At 43.1% G+C, this 23,191-nt stretch overlaps 1 protein-coding gene across 1 annotated transcript in view; it reads left to right on the forward strand.

The window, feature by feature from the left end:
• SPON1 (spondin 1) overlaps positions 1-23,191 on the forward strand; it is a 260,891-nt gene that overhangs the window by 61,616 nt on the left and 176,084 nt on the right. Inside the window, exon 3 of the mRNA XM_044258882.1 lies at positions 11,236-11,369. Within this exon, the coding sequence (XP_044114817.1) occupies positions 11,236-11,369 (134 nt within the window). The remainder of the gene's footprint in view (positions 1-11,235; positions 11,370-23,191) is intronic.

The following is a 23,191-nucleotide window of genomic DNA, read 5'->3' on the forward strand; positions in this document are numbered from 1 at the left end:
AAAAAGTCCAAAGTCAGAAGAAGTCCAGGGAGTTGTCTAAGAGAGCTAAGGCGGATATTACAGCCCAGACACAGAGCTGGGAATCTCACAACCAAAGGGAGGAGGCAAGTACACCAAGTTCTTCAGCATGCAAGTGTTATGGAATAGGCTCTGTGCTAAGTACTGGGGAAACAATAAGAAAAAAACCAAGAGACATGGTGCCTGCCCTCATGTGGCTTACAGGTTACTAGAGAAATAGACATTAATCAAGGAATCAAATAAATATATGTAAAATTAAAAAATAAAGCCTCTGAAAGGCGAGAGATGGGTCATATGAGAACATATAAGGGAAGAAATTGCCCTAGTGAAAGAAAACAGGGAAGGCTTTTCAGTGAAAACCATGAGTGAGCTGAGGTGAAGTAAAGGAAGGAGGAGAAGGAGGAGAGGGGAGAAGGAGGGATGAAAGGAAAGGGGAAGATGGAGAAAGGGAAAAGATGGGAGGGAAAAAGGAAATAGGAATTGGTCCGTCTTTGGCAAGAGAAAACACAAGTCCAAAGTAGCCAAGTACAAAAAACAAAGAGGCATAGTATGAGTCTAGAGAAGTAGGAAGGTAGATTCAACTCTATTAAGGACTTCAGTCTTGATTCTAGAAGCAGTGAAAATATGTAAATTGTTCTAAGGAGGGAGATATTACAATTAAATTTGTGTTTTTAAAAGATCACTTTGGCTGGCCATATAGAGAACAAGAGAGAATGTACAAAGGCTAGTTAGAATAACTTTATTTTAGTTCAGATTAAAAATGATGTAGCTCAGTCTGGATAGTAATAGGGATGGTAGTAGAAATTCAAGAGATACTTGGAAGGTAAAATGGGCAGCATTTAGGTATGAAGGGGAGAGGATAGGAAGAGTCAAAGAGGACATCCAGTATTTCTGACTTGTACAACTGAAGTAGAGCCAGGCTAGGGTGAACATAGTTAAGTCAGTTGCTAATGCGGTAGTTTGAGGTGGTTTTGATCCAAGAGGAAATGCAGATAGAAGATAGAAGGTCAGAGATTTATGTCTGGAGATCAGAGGAATGACCAAGACTGGAAATACAAATTTGTGAACCATCCACACAGAAGTAGTAATTAAAGCCAGTTGAGTAAGATCACCTGAAGAGATAGAATAAAGAGGGTTTAGGACTAACCTTGAGCAATTACAGATTCAAAGGCCAGTAGAGGAGGATGAGCAGTCAAAGAAAGAAAATGGAGAAAGAGTAGATAAGAAAGTGGAGGCAGGGTGCCTGGGTGGCTCAGTGGGTTAAGCCGCTGCCTTCGGATCAGGTCATGATCTCAGGGTCCTGGGATCGAGTCCCGCATCGGGCTCTCTGCTCAGCAGGGAGCCTGCTTCCCTCTCTCTCTCTGCCTGCCTCTCTATCTATTTGTGATCTCTCTCTGTCAAATACATTGAAAGAAAAAAAAAAGAAAGAAAGTGGAGGCAAAGAGGAGGACAGGAAGGGGCCATGGCGCTAAAGTCAGACAGGGAGGGAGTGCTTTGAGAAGAAAGCCTACAGAGGATTTACTGGATTAAGCATCGCAGAAGGCACTGATGGTCTTAGCTAGAGCTGTCTAGGGACCATGATGTTCCCCAAACTCCTGGGATTAAGCTGAGAAGGAGTGGGAGCTGAAGTGAAGACAGTAAGCATAGCCAACTCCTTCAAGTCATTTGATTGTGATGGACAGGAGAGAGCACATCCCCTCCTGGGGAGGGACGGAGGGATAACTCAGGGTCACTTAATTTTTGAATTGGAGAGACTCAAACAGGCTTAACAATTATGCTTAACAGGCTAATGGGAATGATTCCACTGGGACAAAAGTTGAATCTGGCAGGGAGAAAGTCATTCTTAGAGTCAGGAAGAAGTAATGAGAACAAATCAGCAATGTAAGAAAAATGAGGCTCCTTTATTATAACTGCAAAGAGGGCAGAGCAGATGCAAATGAGAGAATGATGTACTATACATCTAAGGACTTCAATTTCTTCTATAAAGACACAAGATAAAACAATAAGTGAAAAGGAGAGATAAGGGGCGCCTGGGTGGCTCAGTGGGTTAAGCCGCTGCCTTCGGCTCAGGTCATGATCTCAGGGTCTTGGGATCGAGCCCCGCATCGGGCTCTCTGCTCAGCGGGGAGCCTGCTTCTTCCTCTCTCTCTGCCTGCCTCTCTGCCTACTTGTGATCTCTCTCTGTCAAATAAATAAATAAAATCTTTTTGAAAAATAAAAAAGAAAGAAAAGGAGAGATAAAAGTTGGAGGTTTGGGGAGAGTCGAGTATATCTAAAGTCATCATTGACAAGAAAGGGAAAGTAAAATAACAAATAGGAAGTATTTGGCCAGAATCTAACCTGCTGAGGTCTTAATCAGATACACACAGCAGTGTAGCAGGGCAGACTCGAGACTAGAAGTCAGTTAACATAGAAGACAACTGGTCTTATCATGGAGTGAGTACTTTATCTAAGGTTGGGATTTCATCACATCAGGAAGATAAAATGACAGAGGTAAGGGAGTTTTTAGAGTTCATATACTATATATGTAAAAATAAAGACCTACAGATAGATAATACCATGTTGATAAGAACAAGGAAAGGGAACTTGCCCTTCTAGAAATTAAAACATAGTGCCATGGGCAGGGGGTGGGTAGGACACTAGAATAGAAAGTCTGGGACTAAACATTGAGTGTGTGGAAACCTGATATATGACTAGGTTGAATATATGCCCCATTTGCCTTGGGAAAGTCTCAGTTTTGCCTGTTATCCCAGAACAGTGATTAATAACAGCCTTTTTATCCTTGTTTAGACAATAAATTATGTTGTCATTCTATATATGACAGAGGTGGCATCACAAAAAAGTGGGGGAAAGATGAATTAAGTAGCGTAGAAATAACTCACAGTGTGAACTTCTGGTGTCCTATCCCACATTTAAGAAGTGGAAGTCAACACTGTATTCTAACGGCAAGTGAAAAGCTAAGCAAACTGAAAAATCAATAGCTCTTAGATCCATCAGAGAAGTAAGTCCACGGGGCAAACCACTGCCCCCAATATTGGGGAGACAGGAGGACACAGAGGATCACAATTCACCAGAGCAGAAATCTCCACATGCCAACATAGGAAAACCTCAACTATAATTGCTAGATTAATATTAGGGGCTCAGTGTGGACAATTCTGAGAGATAAAAACTGCAGAGGCACCCAGTCATTGGGTTGCAGATGGGGAACAAAATTCTTGAGTTTTACCTCCAGAAATTCGATTAGATTCTCAAAGTGAGTATCAGAGAAAAACTATGTTGTGCTTCTGGCAGGGGGAGGAGAAAAGAAACCCTCTATGAACACACCAAAGCATTCTGTTCTTAAAAGCACCTGCCCTCAGGAGAAACTATTTTACCAGAGCCTAAGCTGCTGAGGTTTTATCAGAGCCTAATCTATTGGGGGGAAGAGAAATGCTCAACACCAGTCCCTCTTGCTTTCCATGTGGTGGAGGGAAAATACACAACTGCAGACACTTCAGCCATCCAGTACCGTCTAAGGCGAAGGAGGGTAATCACGGGGATGGCTGAGAAGCCCAAGTGAGGTTCACAGTCCAGGGGCACAAGTCACCAACCAACAGACTGAGACCTGATCATAGCACTAGAGAACACATCCCCTCCCCAGCAACTTTCCACCACATTACTAAAGGACGATTTATTTTAATTCCTTTTACAAAGTACATCATGTCCACCTGTCAGCAAAAAATTAAAAGGCATACGAAGAGGCAAAAAACACAGTTTGGAATGACAGAGAAAGCGTAAGAAGCAGGCATGGCAGAGATGTTGGAATTAAGACTGGGGATTTAACGCAAAGTGATTACTATGCTAAAGGATCTAATGGATAAAGTTGACAGCATGCGAGAACAGATGGAGAATGTAAGAAGAGAGACAGACACCCTAAGGGAAAAAAGAACAAAAAGAAATGCTAGAGATCAAAAACCTTGTCAAAAATGAAGATTGTCGGGGCGCCTGGGTGGCTCAGTGGGTTAAAGCCTCTGCCTTCAGTTCGGGTCATGATCCGAGGGTCCTGGGATCGAGCCCTGCATTGGGTTTTCTGCTCAGCAAGGAGCCTGCTTCCTCCTCCTCCTCTCTCTCTCTCTCTCTCTCTCTCTCTCTCTCTGCTGCCTCTCTGCCTATTTGTGATCTCTTATCTATCAAATAAATAAATAAAATCTTTTTTAAAAATGAAGATTATCTTTGATGAACTTATTAGTAGACTGGACACAGCTGAAGAATCTCTGAGCTTAAGGAAATATCAACAAAAACCTCTAAAACTGAAAAGCAAAGAGGACAAATACTGAAAAAAACAGAACAGAATATCCAAGGACTGTGGGACAGCTATAAAAGATGTAATATATGCATAGTGTGAATACCAGGAGAAGAGAGAAAGGAACAGAAGAAATATTTGAAACAATGGGGACCGAGAATGTCCCCAAATTAATATCAAACACCAAACCACAAATTCAGGAAGCTCAGAGAATGCCAAGAAGGATAAATATCCAAAAAGACTACACCTAAGCATATCATTTCTAAGCTAAAGAAAATCAAAGGTAAAGAAAAAAATCCTGGAAGAAGCGGGAGTGGGGGGAAAATTCTTACCTGTATAGGAATAAAGATAAGAATTATATCCAACTTATCCTCAGAAACCATACAAATAAGAAGAAAGTAGAGTGAAATATTTAATGTGTTGAGAGAAACAAAACACTGAGAATTCTGTACCCTGTAAAGTTATCCTTCAAATGTGAAGGAGAAATAAAGACTTTCTCAGACAAATCAAAATTGAGGGAATTTGTTGTCAGTAGATCTGTCTTGCAAGAAATGTTTTTAAAGTTCTTTATAGAGAAGAAAAATAATATAAGTCAGAAACTTGGATCCCCATAAAGAAAAGAACATCAAAGTAGGAATAAGTGAAGGAATAATAAAAAATTTTATTTTTCCTATTAATTGATCTAACAGATAGTAATAGTTTTTCTAAATAATAACAGCAACAATTCATTCAATTATATATGTTTATGCCTACATACATACTTATGAATAAGTAAAATGAATGACAACAATAATGCAAAGGAATGGAGGAAGGAACTAGGAATATTTGGGTATCATAAGGTGACTGAACTATCTGTAAAGCAGTATAATGTTATTTGAAAATAGGCTTGAGCTAGTTGTAAACATATACTGTGCACTCTAGGATAACCACAAAAAAGCAAATAAAAAAGGAAATATAAATGATTTGCAAAGAAAAGAGAGAAAATAGAATCATATAAAAATGGCCAAAGACAAAAATGAAAATAAAAAGGTAAACAAATAGAAAACAAGTATGGCATATTAATCCAGCTATATCAGTAATCACCTTAAATATTAATAGTCTAAATATGCCAACTAAAAGATTATCAGAGTGAATCAAAAACAAGACCCTAGGGGGCGCCTGGGTGGCTCAGTGGGTTAAAACCTCTGCTTTTGGCTCAGGTCATGATCCCAGGGTCCCGCATCGGGCTATCTGCTCGGCAGGGAGCCCGCTTCCTCCTCTCTCTCTGCCTGCCTCTCTGCCTACTTGTGATCTCTGTCTGTCAAATAAATAAATAAAATCTTTAAAAAAATAAATAAATAAACAAGACCCTAATATGTTGACTACAAGAAACCCACTTTATATATAAAGGCACATATGGAGGTCTGGGTGGCTCAGTGGGTTAAAACCTCTGCCTTCGGCTCAGGTCATGATCCCAGAGTTCTGGGATTGAGCCCTGCATCAGGCTCTCTGCTCAGCGGGGAGCCTGCTTCCCACCCCCTCACCCCCCCCCCGCCTGCCTCTCTGCCTACTTGTGGTATCTGTCCGTCAAATAAATAAAATCTTTTAAAAGAATACAAAGGCACATGTAATTAAAAGCAGAATGAAAGATATACAATGCAAACACAAATCGTAAGAAAGCAAGTACAGCTATATTAATATCAGACAAAGCAGACTTCAGAGCAAGGACGGTTATCAAGAACAAGAGGAGGATTACACAATGATAAAGGGGTCAGTATTCTAATAAGACATATAATCCTTAATTGTAAGTACCTAACAACAGAGCATCAAAAATATGTGAGGTAGAAACTGATAGAACTACAAAGAGATAGATGAATCCACTGTCATGGTTGGAGACTTCAACACCTCTCTATTACATGTGGACAGACCCACGAGTCAGAAAATCAGTAAGGACATAGTTGGACTCAACAGTACTATCTATAAAGTGGTTATAATTGACATCTACAGACTACTTCATCTAATAATAGCAGATTACACATTCTTCTTAAGCTCACATGAAACATTCACCAAGATATACCACATTCTGGGCCATAAAACACACCTTAACAAATTTAAAAGAACAGAAATTATATAATGTCTGCTCTCAGACCACAATGAAATTAAACTAGAAATAACAGAAAGATAGCTGGAAAATCCCCATTAGCAACACATTTCTAACCAACACATGGGTCAAGGAAGAAATTTCAAAAGAACTTTAAAAATATTTTAAACTAAATGAAAATGAAAATATAACTTTAAAATTTGTGGAATGCAGCAAAAGCAATGCTTAAGGGAAATTTATAGCACTGAATTTATATATTAGAAAAGAAAAAGATATAAAAGCAATGATCTCAGCTTCCTCCCTAGAAAAAGAAAAAATTACATCCAAAGTAAACAGAGAAAAAGAAGTAATGAAAATGAGAGAAGAAATCAATGAACCAACAAAACCAAAAGATTGGGGGCGCCTGGGTGGCTCAGTGGTTAAGCCGCTGCCTTCGGCTCAGGTCATGATCTCAGGGTACTGGGATCGAGCCCCACATTGGGCTCTCTGCTCGGCGGGGAGCCTGCTTCCTCCTCTCTCTCTGCCTGCCTCTCTGCCTGCTTGTGATCTCTCTCTGTCAAATAAATAAATAAAAATCTTAAAAAAAAAAAAAAACCAAAAGATTGGCTATTTGAAAAGATCAAAAAAATTGATAAGCACCCAGCTGAGCTAAGTAAGAAAAAGAGAAGACAAAAACTGCTAATATCAGAAATGGAAGAAGGAACATTATTATGGATCCAGTGGACACTAAAGGGATAATAGAGGTCTATTATGAACAATTCTGTGCCCACAAATTTGATAACCTACATGAAACGGACCAATTCCTTGAGAGACACAATCTGTCAAGACTTAAACAAGAATAGACTGTATCTGACTCTGAATAGGCCTATATCTATTAAAGAATTGAATCAATGATTAGTAATCTCCCAAAACAGAAAGTACCAGACCCAGATGGGTTCACTGATGAATTCTACCAAACACTTAATGAAGAAATTATACCAACACTCTACTTTCTAACTCAGTCTATTACGCCTGTGGCACTCTAACACCAAAACCAAAGACTGCAAAAAAGGAAAACTGCCGACTCCTATTTCTCATGAGTAGAGATCCTAATTTCCTCAACAAAATGTCAGCAAATCAAATCCAACAATGTTCAGAAAGAATAGATACCCTAACCAAGTGGAATTTATCCCAGGTAATGAATGCAAGGCTGGTTCAAAATTTGAGTATCAATTAACATAATCCTTCATTTCAACAGACTAAAGAAGAAAAATGTGATCATTATCAGTAGATGTGGAAAAAGCATTTGACAAAACCCAACACCCATTCGTGATAAAAACCCTCAACAAACTAGGAATAGAGAGGACCATCTCAACTTAATAAAGAGCATCTACAAAGAAAACCTGTCCCTAATAGCATACTTCCTGGAAAGAAACTTGAAGCTTTCTCCATAAGATCAAGAACAAGGCAAGGATATCCCCTCTCACCACTACTTTTCACCTTGACACTGGAAATTCTAGATAATGCAATAAGACAAGAAAAGGAAATCAAAGGTATACAAATTGCGAAGGAAGAAATAAAACTCTTTTCTCAGATGACATAATTGTCTACATAGGAACATCTGAAAGAATCAATAAAAAACCTCCTGGAACTAAAAAGCAATTATAATAAAAGGTTACTGGTTGTCAGGGGTTGGAGGGAGGAAAGGATGAACAGGCAGAGCACCAAGGATTTTTTTTTTAAAGGTTTTATTTATGTGACAGACAGAGATTACAAATTGGCAGAGAGAGAGAGAGGAGGAAGCAGGCTCCCTGCTGAGCAGAGAGCCTGATGCGGGGCTCAATCCCAGGACCCTGAGATCACGACCTGAGCCAAAGGCAGAGGCTTTAACCCACTGAGCCACCCAGGTGCCCCTTAAGGCAGTGAAACTATTCAGTATAGTACCATAAAATCTCAGTGGTGAATGCACGTTATTAATCATTTGTCAAACCCCATAGAATAAACAGCACCAGGAGTGAACCTTCATGTATACTCTGGACTTTGGGTGCTGGTGATGGGTCAGTGTGGGTTCATCAATTGTAATAAATGTACCAGTCAGGTGCCGGACGTTGATAATAGGGAAAGTTGTTCATGTGTGGGGACAGGGAATCTATGGAAACTCTGCATTCTCTGCTCAATTTTGGTGTAAACCTAAACTGCTCTTAAAAAATTAAGTTTAGTTATATTTTTAAAGCAGCTCAGAGTGCGGAGAAAATGGAATTGGAAACCTACTCCACTGTATTAAAAAATAAACTCTAAATGGATTGAAGACCTATATGTGGAAGGTAAAATTACAAAGCTAATGGTTAAAAAAAAAAAAAAAAAAGAACAAAACCAAAAACTGGAAAATATCTTTGCGGTCTGTTTTTTAGGCAAGACCACAAAAGTGCAAGCCATAGGAGAGAAATTGGTGAATCTGACTAGATGGAAGTTATTTCTGTTCAGTGAAGAATTTCAAAAGTAAGATGAACCTCTGGGGAAAACTCCCACTACATGGTTTATATTACCGAGAAGCTCTCATGTGGGTTCGCAAGTAGAGCAGCATGAAGAGCTTCATTGCAGCAATGTTTGTGGAGGTAAAGATCCAGAAGTCAGCTGACTGCACGTCACTGGGGGAACGGACTGGTGCAGTAGAACGGTAGGCCACAGTCAGAAGCAATGAATTACATTCACATATAGTAACTTTGACATACAGGTATCCCCACTTCTTGAAAGTTCATATTATGCCACTTTGCTTGTATGGAAGACCTACACTAGTACCCGTTTTCACCACCTGAAAGAAATCCAAAGAGGATTTTCACTTTTATGAAAAGGGTAAAAAATGCAAATAGCACTCAGCTTTTGTTTTACAGTGAGCCGTTTAGAGGCAGTACAAAACAGCAAGAGAGATACGGCCAAACTCCTTCCCCAGAAACTACACTCAGCATCTCAGCCTCAAGCCCTGTATGGCTTTGAACTGTGTCTGGGAGCATCTGTGTTTTATCTTGATTTATTTTGTGCATCTGTTAGCAAGATGTGTCCTAAGGTATCAGAAAAGCCTGAGAGAGGTTATTTTTGGGGTCTGGGAACACTTAAAAAAATTTTCCATATAAATTAATGGTAATTGCTTCTTCAGTTTATACCATTCCGGCTTACAAAAGATTTCATAGATATGCTCTACTTTTCAGATAGTGGGGGAAACCTGTATCTTAAAAACATAAGAGGGGCGCCTGGGTGGCTCAGTGGGTTAAGCCGCTGCCTTCGGCTCAGGTCATGATCTCGGGGTCCTGGGATCGAGTCCCGCATCGGGCTCTCTGCTCAGCAGGGAGCCTGCTTCCTCCTCTCTCTCTCTCCGCCTCTCTGCCTACTTGTGATTTCTCTCTGTCAAATAAATAAATAAAATCTTTAAAAAAAAAAACCATAAGATTAAGTGAAAGAAACATTAAAATACAAAACAGGGGCACCTGGGTGGCTCAGCGGGTTAAAGCCTCTACCTTCAGCTCAGGTCATGATCCCAGGGTCCTGGGTTCGAGCCCCGCATCAGGCTCTCTGCTTAGCAGGGAGCCTGCTTCCTCCTCTCTCTCTCTGCCTGCCTCTCTGCCTACTTGTGATCTCTGTCTGTCAAATAAAAATAAAATCTTAAAAAAAAAAATACAAAACAATTCTATGTAACTTCAAGTTACATATATATGTATATGTATATAGATATACACACATAATATATAATACATACACATATTTTATATATACATTATGAATTATATAAACATTTGTATATTTATGTGTATACACACACACTCAGAATGGCATAGATAGTGAGAGTAGGATAAAGAATATTGAGATAAAAACTATATAAAGAAGATTGCTTTTGCTTCATCCAGGGATATAAATATATGATGAACTAAGGAGTTTGAGTGACTTCATTGTTTTTTTTTTTTTACCTGCTATCCTAAAAGAAATATGAATTTTTAAAGTAAAATAAATACAATACGGATATTATCATCTTATTAAATTGTTTTTGAAGATTAAATGAGTAAGTCAGATAAAGCACTTAGCTTAGTGCCTAGCACTTACTAAACAATAAATGTTATCTGTTATTGTTATTAGCACTACTCACAACATAGCATATACCAATCAATTGAAATTGGCACTTGGATTTAGATGATTCCCCCCCAAGAGATCCTTCCAGGTCTAATAGTCTGTAATAATACTAGAGAGATAGGCAAGTTCTGGCAGCATTTCAGGGGAAATGCTGAACCAGTCTTGAGGAATGGGAATGGCTACCAGATTTTTCACAGTGTCTGCGGAAAGCTTGACGGTTCACTTGGGAGAACTCTGACCCAGTGCACAAACTCGGGAGATAGAGATTGCCAAGGAAATAATGCCGTGAAGCTGGGATAGAGTTTATGTACTTTGGTGGACTTCCTCCAAAGGGGTGTTTTCTTTTAGCATTTCGATTTCAAGTTATAAAACTGTAGCTGAATTGCAAATTTTAGCTATTTAGAGAGTGTTGGCTTTGGATTATCCCCTCCCCCTCCTCTTCCTCCTCTTCCTCCTCCTCTGAAACTGGACGCCATTATGATAGTGAAATAAGCAAGACCATCACCTAGTGACCTGCTCCTCAAAGTGCTGACACCAGATCCTGGTCCCAGAGAGCACAGGTGCCAAATCATTGCCCTCATGTTAATTCAACAAGCGTTGACTGGAGCTCTATGCCAGGCACTATTCTGGTGTCAGGGGATATAGGGCTGCTAACACAAAACAACAGGTTTAAAAATAAAATTGAGGAAGTGTCAACTCGGAAACTTAAGAGCCTTCGGAGAGTGACGTTGCATTTTAATGTGTTTACTTTCCACAGATCATAGATGAAGAAGAAACACAGTTTATGAGTAACTGCCCCGTTGCAGTCACGGAAAGCACCCCACGGCGGAGGACACGGATTCAGGTGTTCTGGATAGCGCCCCCAGTGGGAACAGGCTGTGTGATTCTCAAGTAAGTGAACCAGGGGTCCGTGGAACACTTCACTCTCCCTCCCTGTGGTCTGTCACAGACTTCATGGTGGGGTTGCAGAAGGAAAAGTGGCTTTGTTGGGGCATCAAGTAAGTGGCATCATCTCTCTCCCCGGAGTTATTTTAACTCTGAAATGGGGTCAAAGGCCATCATTAATGCAATGCTGTAAAAAGAACCATTTGCCCAAATCTCTATTTTTAGAGATTTCAGTGATTCTCAAATTCAGTGATTCTGTTGGCCATGCTCCAGCTTCTAGAGCTATTAATACTAGGGCTGGCTAAGAAAAGTTACAAATCAGGTAAGGATGCTCTCTGACTTCCTTCATCTGGAATTTAACACCACTATCCTTAAATTGCGCTAGGTTGACCGGGGACCCAAATGTAACCTCCTTAGTCTCTGGCCCTACTTTACGGTCTGATTTTCTTCCTTGTGTCCTCAAAACTGCCGTCCGTGTGCCACTTCCTACCTGGTCTCCTAACCCTCCCTTTGTTAAGTTACAATACATGATAAGAGGTATTAACTTGGGGCACCTGGGTGGTTCGGTCGGTTAAGTGTCCGACTCCTGGTTTGGGCTCACGTCATGATCTTGGGGTCCTGAGATCGAGCCTCACATTGGGCTTTGCTCTCAGCTCGGAGACTGCTTGAAATTCTCTGCTTCTCACTCTCCATCTGCCCCTCCACCCACTTGTGTGCACACATTCTCTCTCTAATAAAAAAAAATTTTTTTTAAAGAGGCGTTAACCCGCTCGTAGTTTTCCTATGTAAGGTAGCATTATTTCAGACCTGTGCTTCCAAAATGGTATGCCATAGGGTGATGTTCAGGGAGATGTAAATAGGTGGGCAGGAAACCAATTTCTGCAGTTAAATAAGTTTGGAAAATGCTGTAAACTCCATCCCCTTCTTGCAGATTCACAACTATCATGGGCAGATTCAAGGTTTTACGAAGTCCTACTCAAATGAAATGTGTTTAAATTGGTTTCACCAGAATTTCCCCAATTTATTGGACTCCCTTTTTTTCCTGAGACATATATTAACATTCACCAGTTTGGGAAATGCAGCCATAACCTATTTTAAATAGATTTAAAGACCATATAGAGGGATACTGGGAATTTTAAGATTGTAGACAGGCAAATCGTCACAGGCAGATGGACAAGGATCCCATCTCAGCATCTAAGAAGCCATTTTCCCATGAAGGTAAGGGGCTGGGACTTTCCCAACCATCCTTCTCTTATTTGAGTCACCTGGGGCCTTATTTTATATATTTACCCTTCTGGCAGGTGGACATTTCTACAATTTTAGAACTGTGACTAAGTCTAGCCCAGCTCTTGGAGGGGCTAGTAAGGAGGCATTCCAACAAGGCAGTGTAGTCCCTGTAGCTTCTGGACGCAGCTGTGCCTGGCTTATGGGAAAAAGAAAAAAAAATGTCCATAGAGGTCTCTGGAACCCTCTGTCTATTGTCCAGGCCCAGCCTTGTCTTTGTCTAGCCTCCCTGTGCTGCCATCTGTCCATATATCCTTTGTTGCTTGGTTCGATGCAAGCTGAACGGTCTGACTCAGATTCCTTGAGAAGATTGTCTCTTGGCATCAGTCTGTATCAGTGAATTTAAAAAAAAAAAAAAAAGAATTAGCAATAAAACTTCCAAAAATGAAATCTTATGTATAAACCCAGTACATAACACGTATCTAGTATTTAGTTAAAATACAGGAGAAGGCCTCTGGAAATCAAGGCCCCCGAAATGAGAACACACGGGGGCTATTTATCGAGTGCTGACTGTATAGCTCGGGAGTCAGCTGCCACCACTAGCATTTGGCAGGGACTCCAAGACCAGAGAGGAGTGGGAAAGCTTTCTAGGGGAGAAAAGGGCAGACTGTAGGTATGTTCTGATTGGAGGGTAGGGCATTAGCTTGGGGAGGCTGGAAGCAGGATAACTAAAAGTGGAGCATCTTATGTGATTGGTTTGGAGAGCATGTTTGGCTTCCCCTTGTTAGTCCTGAGTTGGAAATAGAGGAGACAGTGGGGGCAAAAAATTAAAGGACCTGGTGGTCATTCACAAGTCCTTAATGTTCTGGGCTGACGCTTCAGGGGTGTGTGGTTTCCAGGCTGATTGCTGCCAAATTTGGGGGTCAGAGTTCTATTGTTGTGGTCACATGTGCCCTGCCTTTTGTCCATTGGTGTATCCGGTGTCTCAGCTGGAGACCAGGTTCCCGGCGTGGCTTTCTGGTACCCACACTTTGGCCCTGGGCTGCCTGGTCACTCGGCAGACTCACTCCGCAGAGCCTGGGGCTCTGAAGAAGAAAGTTGGAAAATGTTAGATTTATGTGGTGAGTCTTCCTGCTCTGAAAATGCTGATCCTGCTGGCCCAGAGCTCTGGTTTTCTTTGACTTATTGTTCTCACAAACCAGAAGTGTTTGATCTTCCCGGCAGAAGCCAGAAAGGCATCTCTTGTTTACCCGTTAACAATGAACATATGTGAACATATGTTTATCCATTAACAGTGGACAAGTGTGGCTTGTTCAGTCGCTCGTTCTTTCAGCAAATGTAACTGAGCTTCTTTGTGCACAGACATGCAGGATATATAGACGACCCACATGTATTCTTGGCCCTTGAGGTTCCACGGGCCAAATGGAAGAGAGAAAAGGTCAACCAGTACTTTCTCCGTACCAGGAACTCAGCAGGCACATCTAAAAGGTTTTGGGGTTTTTTTTTTTTAAAGATTTTATTTACTTATTTGACAGAGATCTCAGTAGGCAGAGAGGCAGGCAGAGAGAGAGAGGAAGCAGGCTCCCTGCTGAGCAGAGAGTCCGATTCGGGGCTCGATCCCAGGACCCTGAGATCATGACCTGAGCCGAAGGCAGAGGCTTAACCCACTGAACCACCCAGGCGCCCCAGCATCTAGCAGGTTTTAACAGATTTAATCATCCTAACTACTTCTATTTTACAGAGGAGATCCCTGGAAAATTAGGCGAATTTCTTGAGTCACATATCCATTTAACTCCAAAGTCCTGTGTTCTTCCTTTCTTTTGTTGGTTTTTTCCTGTTTGTTTTTGTTTTGTTTTGTTTTTTGAGAAGGTATCAGGGCGGGGGAGGGGGGGAGGAACAACAAAGATATCCAGCACAGATGGGAAATGAAAATCTACTTCTGTTTCTCAAAATGGCTAGTTTGTTATCCCACATCCGTTTATTGAATGTTTGTCCTTTCCCCAGTTGCTTGAAATGCTACTTCATCTGTTCCGCAGGTCTTTTTATCTATTCCTGCACAAAACCCACACCATTTTATAGCACAATTTTATTTTGTATTTTGATAGCAAGTCATCGCCCATTAATCTTCTGGTTCAAAATGTTCATGACCATTCAGGCAGATTCATAGTTCCAGACGAATCGTAGAATAAGTTTGTTGTAGTTTAATAAAACTTATATTGGGATTTTGAATGGGGTTGCATCGAATTAATAGTTCAGTGTGGGAAATGTCAGCATCCCTACAGTATTTTTCCCCAGTCAGAAATATGGAATATCCCCTATTTATTCAGGTCTTTTATTCCTTCAGTAAAGTACTGTGATTTTTCTTCATTGAGATTGCACATTCTTGTCTGGCTTTTCCCTCTTAGGGTATTTTATAGTTTTAGTGCTTTGGGGAATGGGCTCCTTTTTTGTTCCTGTTATACATTCTAATGATTGATTGCTTGTGTTTAGGAAAGCCATTGATTCTTATTTTCTGAGTTTGAATTTGGACACTGTTGCACTCACTTGATAGTTCTAATGGCTTGTTCATTCATTCTTTTGGGAAATTATGAATAAGTATACCTTGTGTTTCCTTTTTATGTTTTAGTTTATTATCTGTCACCTCTAGTAGACCATTAAATGGTGGTGTTCCTGCTCATTCTTGATTTTAATGGGGATTCTATGATATTTTACTTTTTAAGTATAACAGGAAGTACAGGTTTCAAATTGATGCTTCAATCGAGTTAAGAAGGACTTTTTTTTTTTTTTTTTAAGAGAAGGAGGAGAGAGAGTTGGATGGGGGAGAGAGAGACAGAGATTGTTAAGCAGATTCCGTGTCCAGAATGGACACAGGACACAGGAACCCTGAGATCATGACCTGAACTGAAATCAAGAATTGGATACTTACTTGACTGAGCCCCCCATGTGCCCCAAGAAGGACTCTTGATCTAGCGAAAGTTTCCTTCTTTTCACATAGAAGGCAGCATTTGGGGAACTGGCCAACCAGTGCTCCCTGTGTACCTGCCCTGCACCCAGAGCTCGGGAAAGACACAAGATAAACAATGATCCTGACTTCCAAGGTATTTTTGATCTGGTTGTGGTATAAATAAAAATATGCACGCAAAGGTTAGCAAGCCCAAGACAAGCAGTAACTGGGGACAAATTAAACGTGGTTAGTCAGAAATCAGATGAGTGAGGAATGGAAAAATGGGAGCACCAGAGTTTCTTGGAAAGTTAGTGTATCTTGAAGGCTGTTGTAGGGTTTGGATAAATGCACAGAAGGACGAGGTTATTCCAGGTGACAGGGGTGCATCTAGGGGAACTGAGGTGAGAAGAAGCATGGCAGGCCCAGGGAGACAGACTCTATGAGATTAGAAGGTCTTTGGAGGCCAAAATCTGTTGCTAAGTCCTGGAGGTCTTCTAGTGTCAAGATGAAGAGATTGAATTTGATTCAAAAGGAACCAGGGAACCATTAGTGGTTATTTTTTTTTTTTAAAGATTTTATTTATTTATTTGACACAGAGAGATCACAAGTAGGCAGAGAGGCAGGCAGAGAGAGAGAGAGGAGGAAGCAGGCTCCCTGCTGAGCAGAGAGCCCGATGTGGGGCTCGATCCCAGGACCCTGGGATCATGACCTGAGCAGAAGGCAGAGGCTTTAACCCACTGAGCCACCCAGGCGCCCCCCATTAGTGGTTATTAAACAGTGGACTGACATGCTGGAAGGAAAGTTCATTAAAAAGTTAGGAAGGACACTTAAATCTGGCAGCCAGGCTCAGGGCAGATGAAAGGGGAGATGCTGGCTTTCTTGCAGTACCCTCCCTTGCAAAAAGGAGCATTTGTGTTGCGGTGTTTGGATACTATTCCCGGTTGAATAAGGTGCAGAGTCTGCTGAATGTCTGTGGGTGACAGCTCTGAAGGCTGCTTGGTTAGTTGTGTTCCTTTGCCCAGGAGGGCAGGCGGGGAAGCACATAGCAATTACGACTTTTCTTTTGGCACAAACCTGACACCATTTCCATTTTCCATTTGGATGCAAAGATTTGAACATTTCTAAATTACAGGCTTTCCAGGCAGACCTCCTTATAGCCTTCTCCCTACAAATGAATGACCCAGCACTTAACGTTGCCCCAGCATGCTGCATGGCTGCCAGAATGCTGTAAACAGGATGGTAAAGTAGCAACCGGGGGACAGAAAGGGCCCCTGTGGATAGAATGGCTGTGTACGGACCCCACCAGGGGGAAATCTCGTCTCCTTAAATCTGACGAACGTTTTGTCCCCTGAAGTGGTCCTCTCTTTTCTTATATTTATTACCTTTATTACTGGGTCTCTCACATCCATTCGTAAGTTTCCGGGAGGGTCTGAGATGAGGGTCCTCCAGCTCCTGAGAAGATAGTCACTTGGTGAACCATTTGGGAAATTCCATCTTATGAAACAGGGGTTGGTACAGGGTCCACGGGGTACCAAGAGCCTAGCCCTGTTCTAGGGGCATTACAAATACTTAAGTAATCCTCACAGCCACCCTCTGAAGCAGATACTATAGAGGACACTGAGGCGCACAGGAAAGAGTAAGTGACTTGCCCAAGGTCACAGGGTACATGACTGAGCTGGGATTTAAACAGAAGATCAGGGCTCCAGATCTGATCAGATGTCCAGATCAGATCTCCAATGAGATCTGCATTCTACCATCACAGATCCATGCTCCTGGGTCAAGTTCAACTCTGACTTCACTCTCTCCCCCTACACTGTTAGTTGTCAGATCTGTCTCTTCTGGCTCACACTTGCTTCCTATTTGTGGCCTCATCCGCAGACACTTCTTGGCCCAGTATTACAAGAACCACTTCTTTGCTCACTCCGGTTCCTTGCCCTCTGCTCCTGTCGCTGGGGTAAGACTTCCTGTCCCCATGCGCCGCTGAGGCACACCCCTCACCTCTCAAAGCTGAACAGGGCTCTCTGTCACCTTCAAGATAAAGTCTAGAATTTTAATCAGAACATTTAAGTCTCCCCATGTCCTTTACCAGAGTCCCTGATCAGCATCTTCTTGCCCTGAATCCCTCCGTGAACCCTGTGCTCCAGCCAGGCCCATCTGCTCATTCTCTTGGTAACATTTAGCGAGCGCCTCCTGGGTGTCGGCACTGAGGACTCACAGGCTGACTGAGGATGTCACACGCAAAACAGATCAGGTGTATGGTCTTTCATCTGCAATTTGGAAATCCAAGAGGCTCTAACATCCAAATGATTTTTTTTTTAACTCATTGAGGGCCCCGACCTGCTCTGAACTGACTTGTTCATGGTCTTTAGTGTAAATATTCATGTGTGGAGGCTGCCCCAGACCCTGATAGGAAATATTACAAAATACATGGAATTTGCATTGCATTGTCTTTCCGAAATCCAAAAATATTCTGAATTCTGAAATGCACCTGGCCTTGGAGGTATCAGATAAGGAAGCTTTGCCCAGGTGGGAAGTTTGGTAATGACAAGTATCACTCCCAAGGGTACAGAGGCGGTAGCCCCGTGGGCAGGACTGGGTTGTACATAAATGTTTAAAAGAAGCAACACATATCTTGCCCAATTTCATCACCTGTTCCCAGCTGCAGCTGCTATAAGATCTAAGAACTTATTCAGTGTCGCGCATTGCCAAAAAATACAGTTAGCGTGGTGGTGTCCAAGGCCCTTTGTGATTTTTTTTAGTCACCTGGACAGCCTCATGTCTAGATGCTGAGACTGAGCCTCAAGAGGAGAATCAATTTTACTCCTCTTTGTGGCCCTGGTGCGAGGGTTGGCAAATCCAGCCCACTGCCTGTTTTCGTGAATAAAGATTTATTGGAATACAGCCACATTCATTCATTTATGTATTGTTTAGGGCTGCTTTCATGCTATAGCAACAGAATTGAGACGTTGCCACTGTAAAATATTTTTTCTCTGGCACGTTCTAGAAAATGCTCTAATGCGTACCCCAGTGCTAAATCCTTTTCCAGGTTCTCCGAAAAAAGGCTGTTTTTGTTTTTTTGTTTTTTGTTTTCAGAGACAAAGGCTCGTATTCAGGTAGTTTATTTGGGAGGTAATCCCAAGGAGCAGGGGAAGGGGGTGGTAGGGAGGGCAGGATTGAGTAAAGTGTTATTAACTTGCCCATCACTGTAGGCAACTGGTGCTTAATCCCACTGGAACCTTTTGAGAGCCCTTATGACACATGTCTCAGAACAGTGTGCCCAGGGATAGAGGGCGAGGCCATTATCCTTTGGCTTCCATCCTCCATTGATCAAGATTGGCCCCACAAACATGAACTCGGGTCCTCTGGGTTGCAGCACATGTGAGGACTGACATACTCTGCCCTCCGGTTGTAGCATCCGCAAAGCTCAGGGACAGGAAGCAAGAGTGCCCCAGGCGGACGAAGTGTGCATCCTGCAGATGGGGTAGGGCAGAGCTGGTCAGGGCTACCCCCGTGACTGGGGTCAGAGCTGGGGTGGGAGGTTGAGAGGAGGCGGGTGTTCAGAGGTGCCCGATGCATCAGTAGTGTGCCTGACGGCACGAGTAGCTCATATTCCTCACCAAGCACCGGCTACGTACACTGTGTGCCTTCTCTCACTTAATTCCCGCAAAAGTCTCTGGGGTCTTCTCTCTTTTCTCTGTAGGGTTTTCTGATTTTGTTGCTGAGAAAAATCAAGGTTTAGAGAGTTCATATTCAGGGTAATAAAGCAGCTGGGACTTAAGCCCACTTCCACCTGATGCCAGAACCTTTCTTGTTAACGAAACACCACTGAACTACCCTGACTGAGCTCAACCAACCCCCACTTACCCTCTGCCTCTCGCCTCAGTTGGTCTGTGAGATCTGTGAGTTCAGAGCCCCTTCTGTAAACCAGGAGGTAGGGGACTCTCTGTTGGGGGGTTGGAGGCAGGGGTTGTGGAGGGGGGGGGAATGTTGTTTCCTGAGGGAGGAAACTAATTGCCATTTGGCAAATGGAAACAAACTCTGCACCTGGCAAGGGAAAGGCTTATTCGTGGGAAGAGAGGCTGGGTATTAAGGAGGAATTAGGGAACATTCATAATACTGTGTAACTTCACAGAGCTCACCAAACCTTTTTATCTTAGAAGGAAATAACAGAGGAAGCCCACATGAGATGACTGTGTATGATTTAGAGGAAGCTGGCAGCGTTAGGAGGACCTGGGGTGCAGCTTCCCCCACAATTTTTCTGGTGTGAGGTATTAAGAAGAACTACCACATCTTAACACATCTTTGTTCTAAGTCAGGGGGGCTCTCCCACGGGCCGGCTGGGGCATCAGCAGGACCCCACAGGGGAGGAAGCCAGGAGTGGCCAGAACAGAGCTGGGAACCCCCAAGCCTGTTGAAGTGGCTGGTCCTGGAACAGCACTCGGAAAGATAGAGGCGATGGCTAAAAGGGCAACATGTGCTCGGCTTAGGAAGACTTCGATGCCCAAAGACCTACCATCTATCAGATAGAATCCAGATGCCAGGAGTTCCTGGGAGGCCAGCCGTGGTGCGGTTCCAGGAGAGCGGTCCAATGGCAGCAGTCAGATTCAGCAGCTGGAGTGCCAGGTGCAGGATCCAGCCGCCTAGGGGGGAACTGGCAAGCATTGAACAGGAAGTGTAGGCTGCAGAAAAGCTCCAGGCACAGCAGTAGACTGACATTCAGATGGAGCCCTGAAGCCCTGCTCTACGGATGGCGCCAACGTTGCGAGGGGCCGGGGGCGAACACAGCTCCTGCCCCTGGCGCACCAGGGCCCCACGTCTCCCACAGCAAGACAGCTTGCAGTCCTCCCCTACTGATGGAGCAAGAGCTGCTGATACCTTCCTTGCCCCGGCCAGGGTGGGATCAATGCATAAGGTTTTGACCCCTGGACATTTTTTTAAAAGGCCAAGATTCAGTTCAGGTAACGTAAAATTAACCATTTTGAAGGCCTCAGTTTCGTGGCATCTAGTACGTTCACACTGTTGTACTGCCACGCCCTCTGTCTAAGCTCCAGAACATTTCCAGTGCTCTGGAATAAAACCCCTCCCCGTTAAGCCGTGTCTCCCCATTCTCCTGCTTATGGCCCCTGGCAATCTGCATTTGTCTATGGATTCACCTATCGATCAGATAAATGGAATCACACAATAGGCGGCCTCCTGCATCTGGTCTTTTTTCCTGGAGCTTAGTGTTTCTGAGCTTGAGCCACATCGTAGCCAAGTATTGGTTCTCCTTCCTTGATATACCTGAGTGATGTTCCATTATCTGTCTATACCACAATTTGTTATCCCCATGGGCATTTTTAACACGGAATAATCAAAGCATCAAACTAGAAACGTTTGGGAAACCCCATGGTATCACACCTACCTATACTTAGTCTGTTTTTTTGTTTGTTTGTTTTTTGTTTTTTTGGTTTTTTTTCCAATTTATTTATTTTCAGAAAAACAGTATTCATTATTTTTTCACCACACCCAGTGCTCCATGCAAGCCGTGCCCTCTATAATACCCACCACCTGGTACCCCAACCTCCCACCCCCCCTTAGTCTGTTTTTTTAAACTGGGTGGTAGACGCGAGAGATGTGTCGCTCCACTCCTGAGCTATACCCCATCCCTGAGAAGGACAAAGATGACTCGGGGACAAGGGTAGAAAAGGACAAAGAATCGGTTCCATGTCTACTTTGGCTTTCAGGGTCATGAAGTATGAAACAGGTTAGCATCTTCTACCCCATCAGCAAAATGGCTTGAGGAGATTGTTCGCACCCAGTATGGAACGGTCCTATAACCAAGTCATACAGACCCGGGCATTCGTTACTGCAGCTGCAAGGGGCGGGGGCTGAAGCCCTCCGGAGAAGTGGATGATACGGACGACAAGCCAGGGTCCTCGGTGCCACAGAAGACATTCCTCCAAAGAGACCCACATCTCCACCACCATTCATTTTCAGCCACGAAGCAGAGACTTGCCCCCGAATCATGAGCCTCCCTGGAAGCCTGCTTGCCAGAGACAACACTCAACCTAAAGCTGACGGAAAAATGAGATGGCGTAAAAAGAAAGAACGTTCCCCACGCCTTCCATGATTGATTAGTACAGGCCGATGGCAGTTCCGTTTTTCCCTGGGCATTTCCCGAAGATTTCGCATCACACAGGCCCTGGCAGCCAGGAAAATAGGAGCAAAAGCTCCCTTCTATCTTACTTCTCTGCTATTCATAAATGAAAATCTTGTTAATTCAGAGTTTGACAGCTGTGGTGCTTTTGTAAGTCCAAGGCAGCTGTCATCGGCACTCGGCTTATTTTTCAAACAGATGTTTAATTTGACTTTAGTGCTATTGCCAATTTTCTTAGGAGAAAAAGAGGGGGAAGCAGAAACAGAAATAATCATTATATTCATCATTTGGTTTCCTTTCAAAACCTAAATCGGCGTGATGAACGATGACCTCAGACTTCCTCTAATTGCAGTTTTGGGTACAGGAGTGGTTAACTACCACCTCCTACATCGTCCAAGGTCCGTCCTTCCTTTTTTTTTTTCCTGAAGTCAGAGGCTGTTTTGTGATAATTATACCCAGACTCTGAAAAAGTCCCAGCTACCCAGAAGAGCCTTCCAGAGTGCAGAAAAAATGGGGGAGTAGTGAGCGGTGGGTGACTGGGCCACAGCCCCAGATGAAAGCCACAGGACTGAGTCTCGTCTTGCGGCTCTGGAATGGGGAGGCCAGACAGAGCCCTCGGAATGGCAGCCAGGTCTCCCACTCCCTCTCTTCCTATCTCCCATGCTTCTGTGGTTCAGGCAGCTGGGTTTGTGCATGCTCACAGTGTGCAAATTGTTCTCAATGTATAAAATTAAACACATCTGTGGCTCCACGTAGAAATCTGATGAGTCAGAATGTGCTCGAACAGGCCCCGCTGTTCCACGTTGCTTGGAGAACTCTTCCTTCACACCAGCTGTGTTGCGAGGTAAACCGACTTCCCGGATCGGATGTCTCTACCTTTGCTTTTTTGTGTGTGGCTTTCAGTGGTCTCACTTGGCTCCTACTTGTACCTATCGCGTGTTCCATCCATGGCGTTCTTTGACAGTGCCTCCGTAGCGGGGACACTGGAGGCAATAACACACCTCCTGTGTGTCTCTGTACCCATCGCTTTGGACACTGGGATGGAAGACACCTTTCCTTCTTCCTTGGTCAACAACTGTGACAGGTGTTATGCTAAAGAAGAATCCATCCCAAGAAAAAATTTGGCAGACATCCTGGATCCTAGCTCCCAAGTCATGGTTTAAAGGAAGAATGATCTACAGCTTTATCCAGCTAGCCCTGGGAATGACAAGACGCTCTGAACAGAACCAGCATGGGCTCCCGGGGCCTGACTCCTCAAAGAGGGGGGCCCTACATCTTTTTAAATAGAAAGTGGTTTTTGAAGATTTTTAATTAAGAGCTAATTCTTCCTGAACTACAGATAGATACACCAGGCTTCTGCCATGGTGACCACCCAAGAATTATGGGGAATCTTTAGGGAATGATTACATATACATCAAAACCTCCAGGCTATTGCTTGCCACTGCAGCCGTCTACCTAGGGCTAGACTATGGGTCCATTCCTCAGGCAATATCTCCCCAACTTTGCTCCCTACTTGGAGCCCTG

This window comes from Neovison vison, chromosome 7 (genome assembly GCF_020171115.1).
Source record: "Neovison vison isolate M4711 chromosome 7, ASM_NN_V1, whole genome shotgun sequence".
Lineage (NCBI taxonomy): Eukaryota > Metazoa > Chordata > Mammalia > Carnivora > Mustelidae > Neogale > Neogale vison.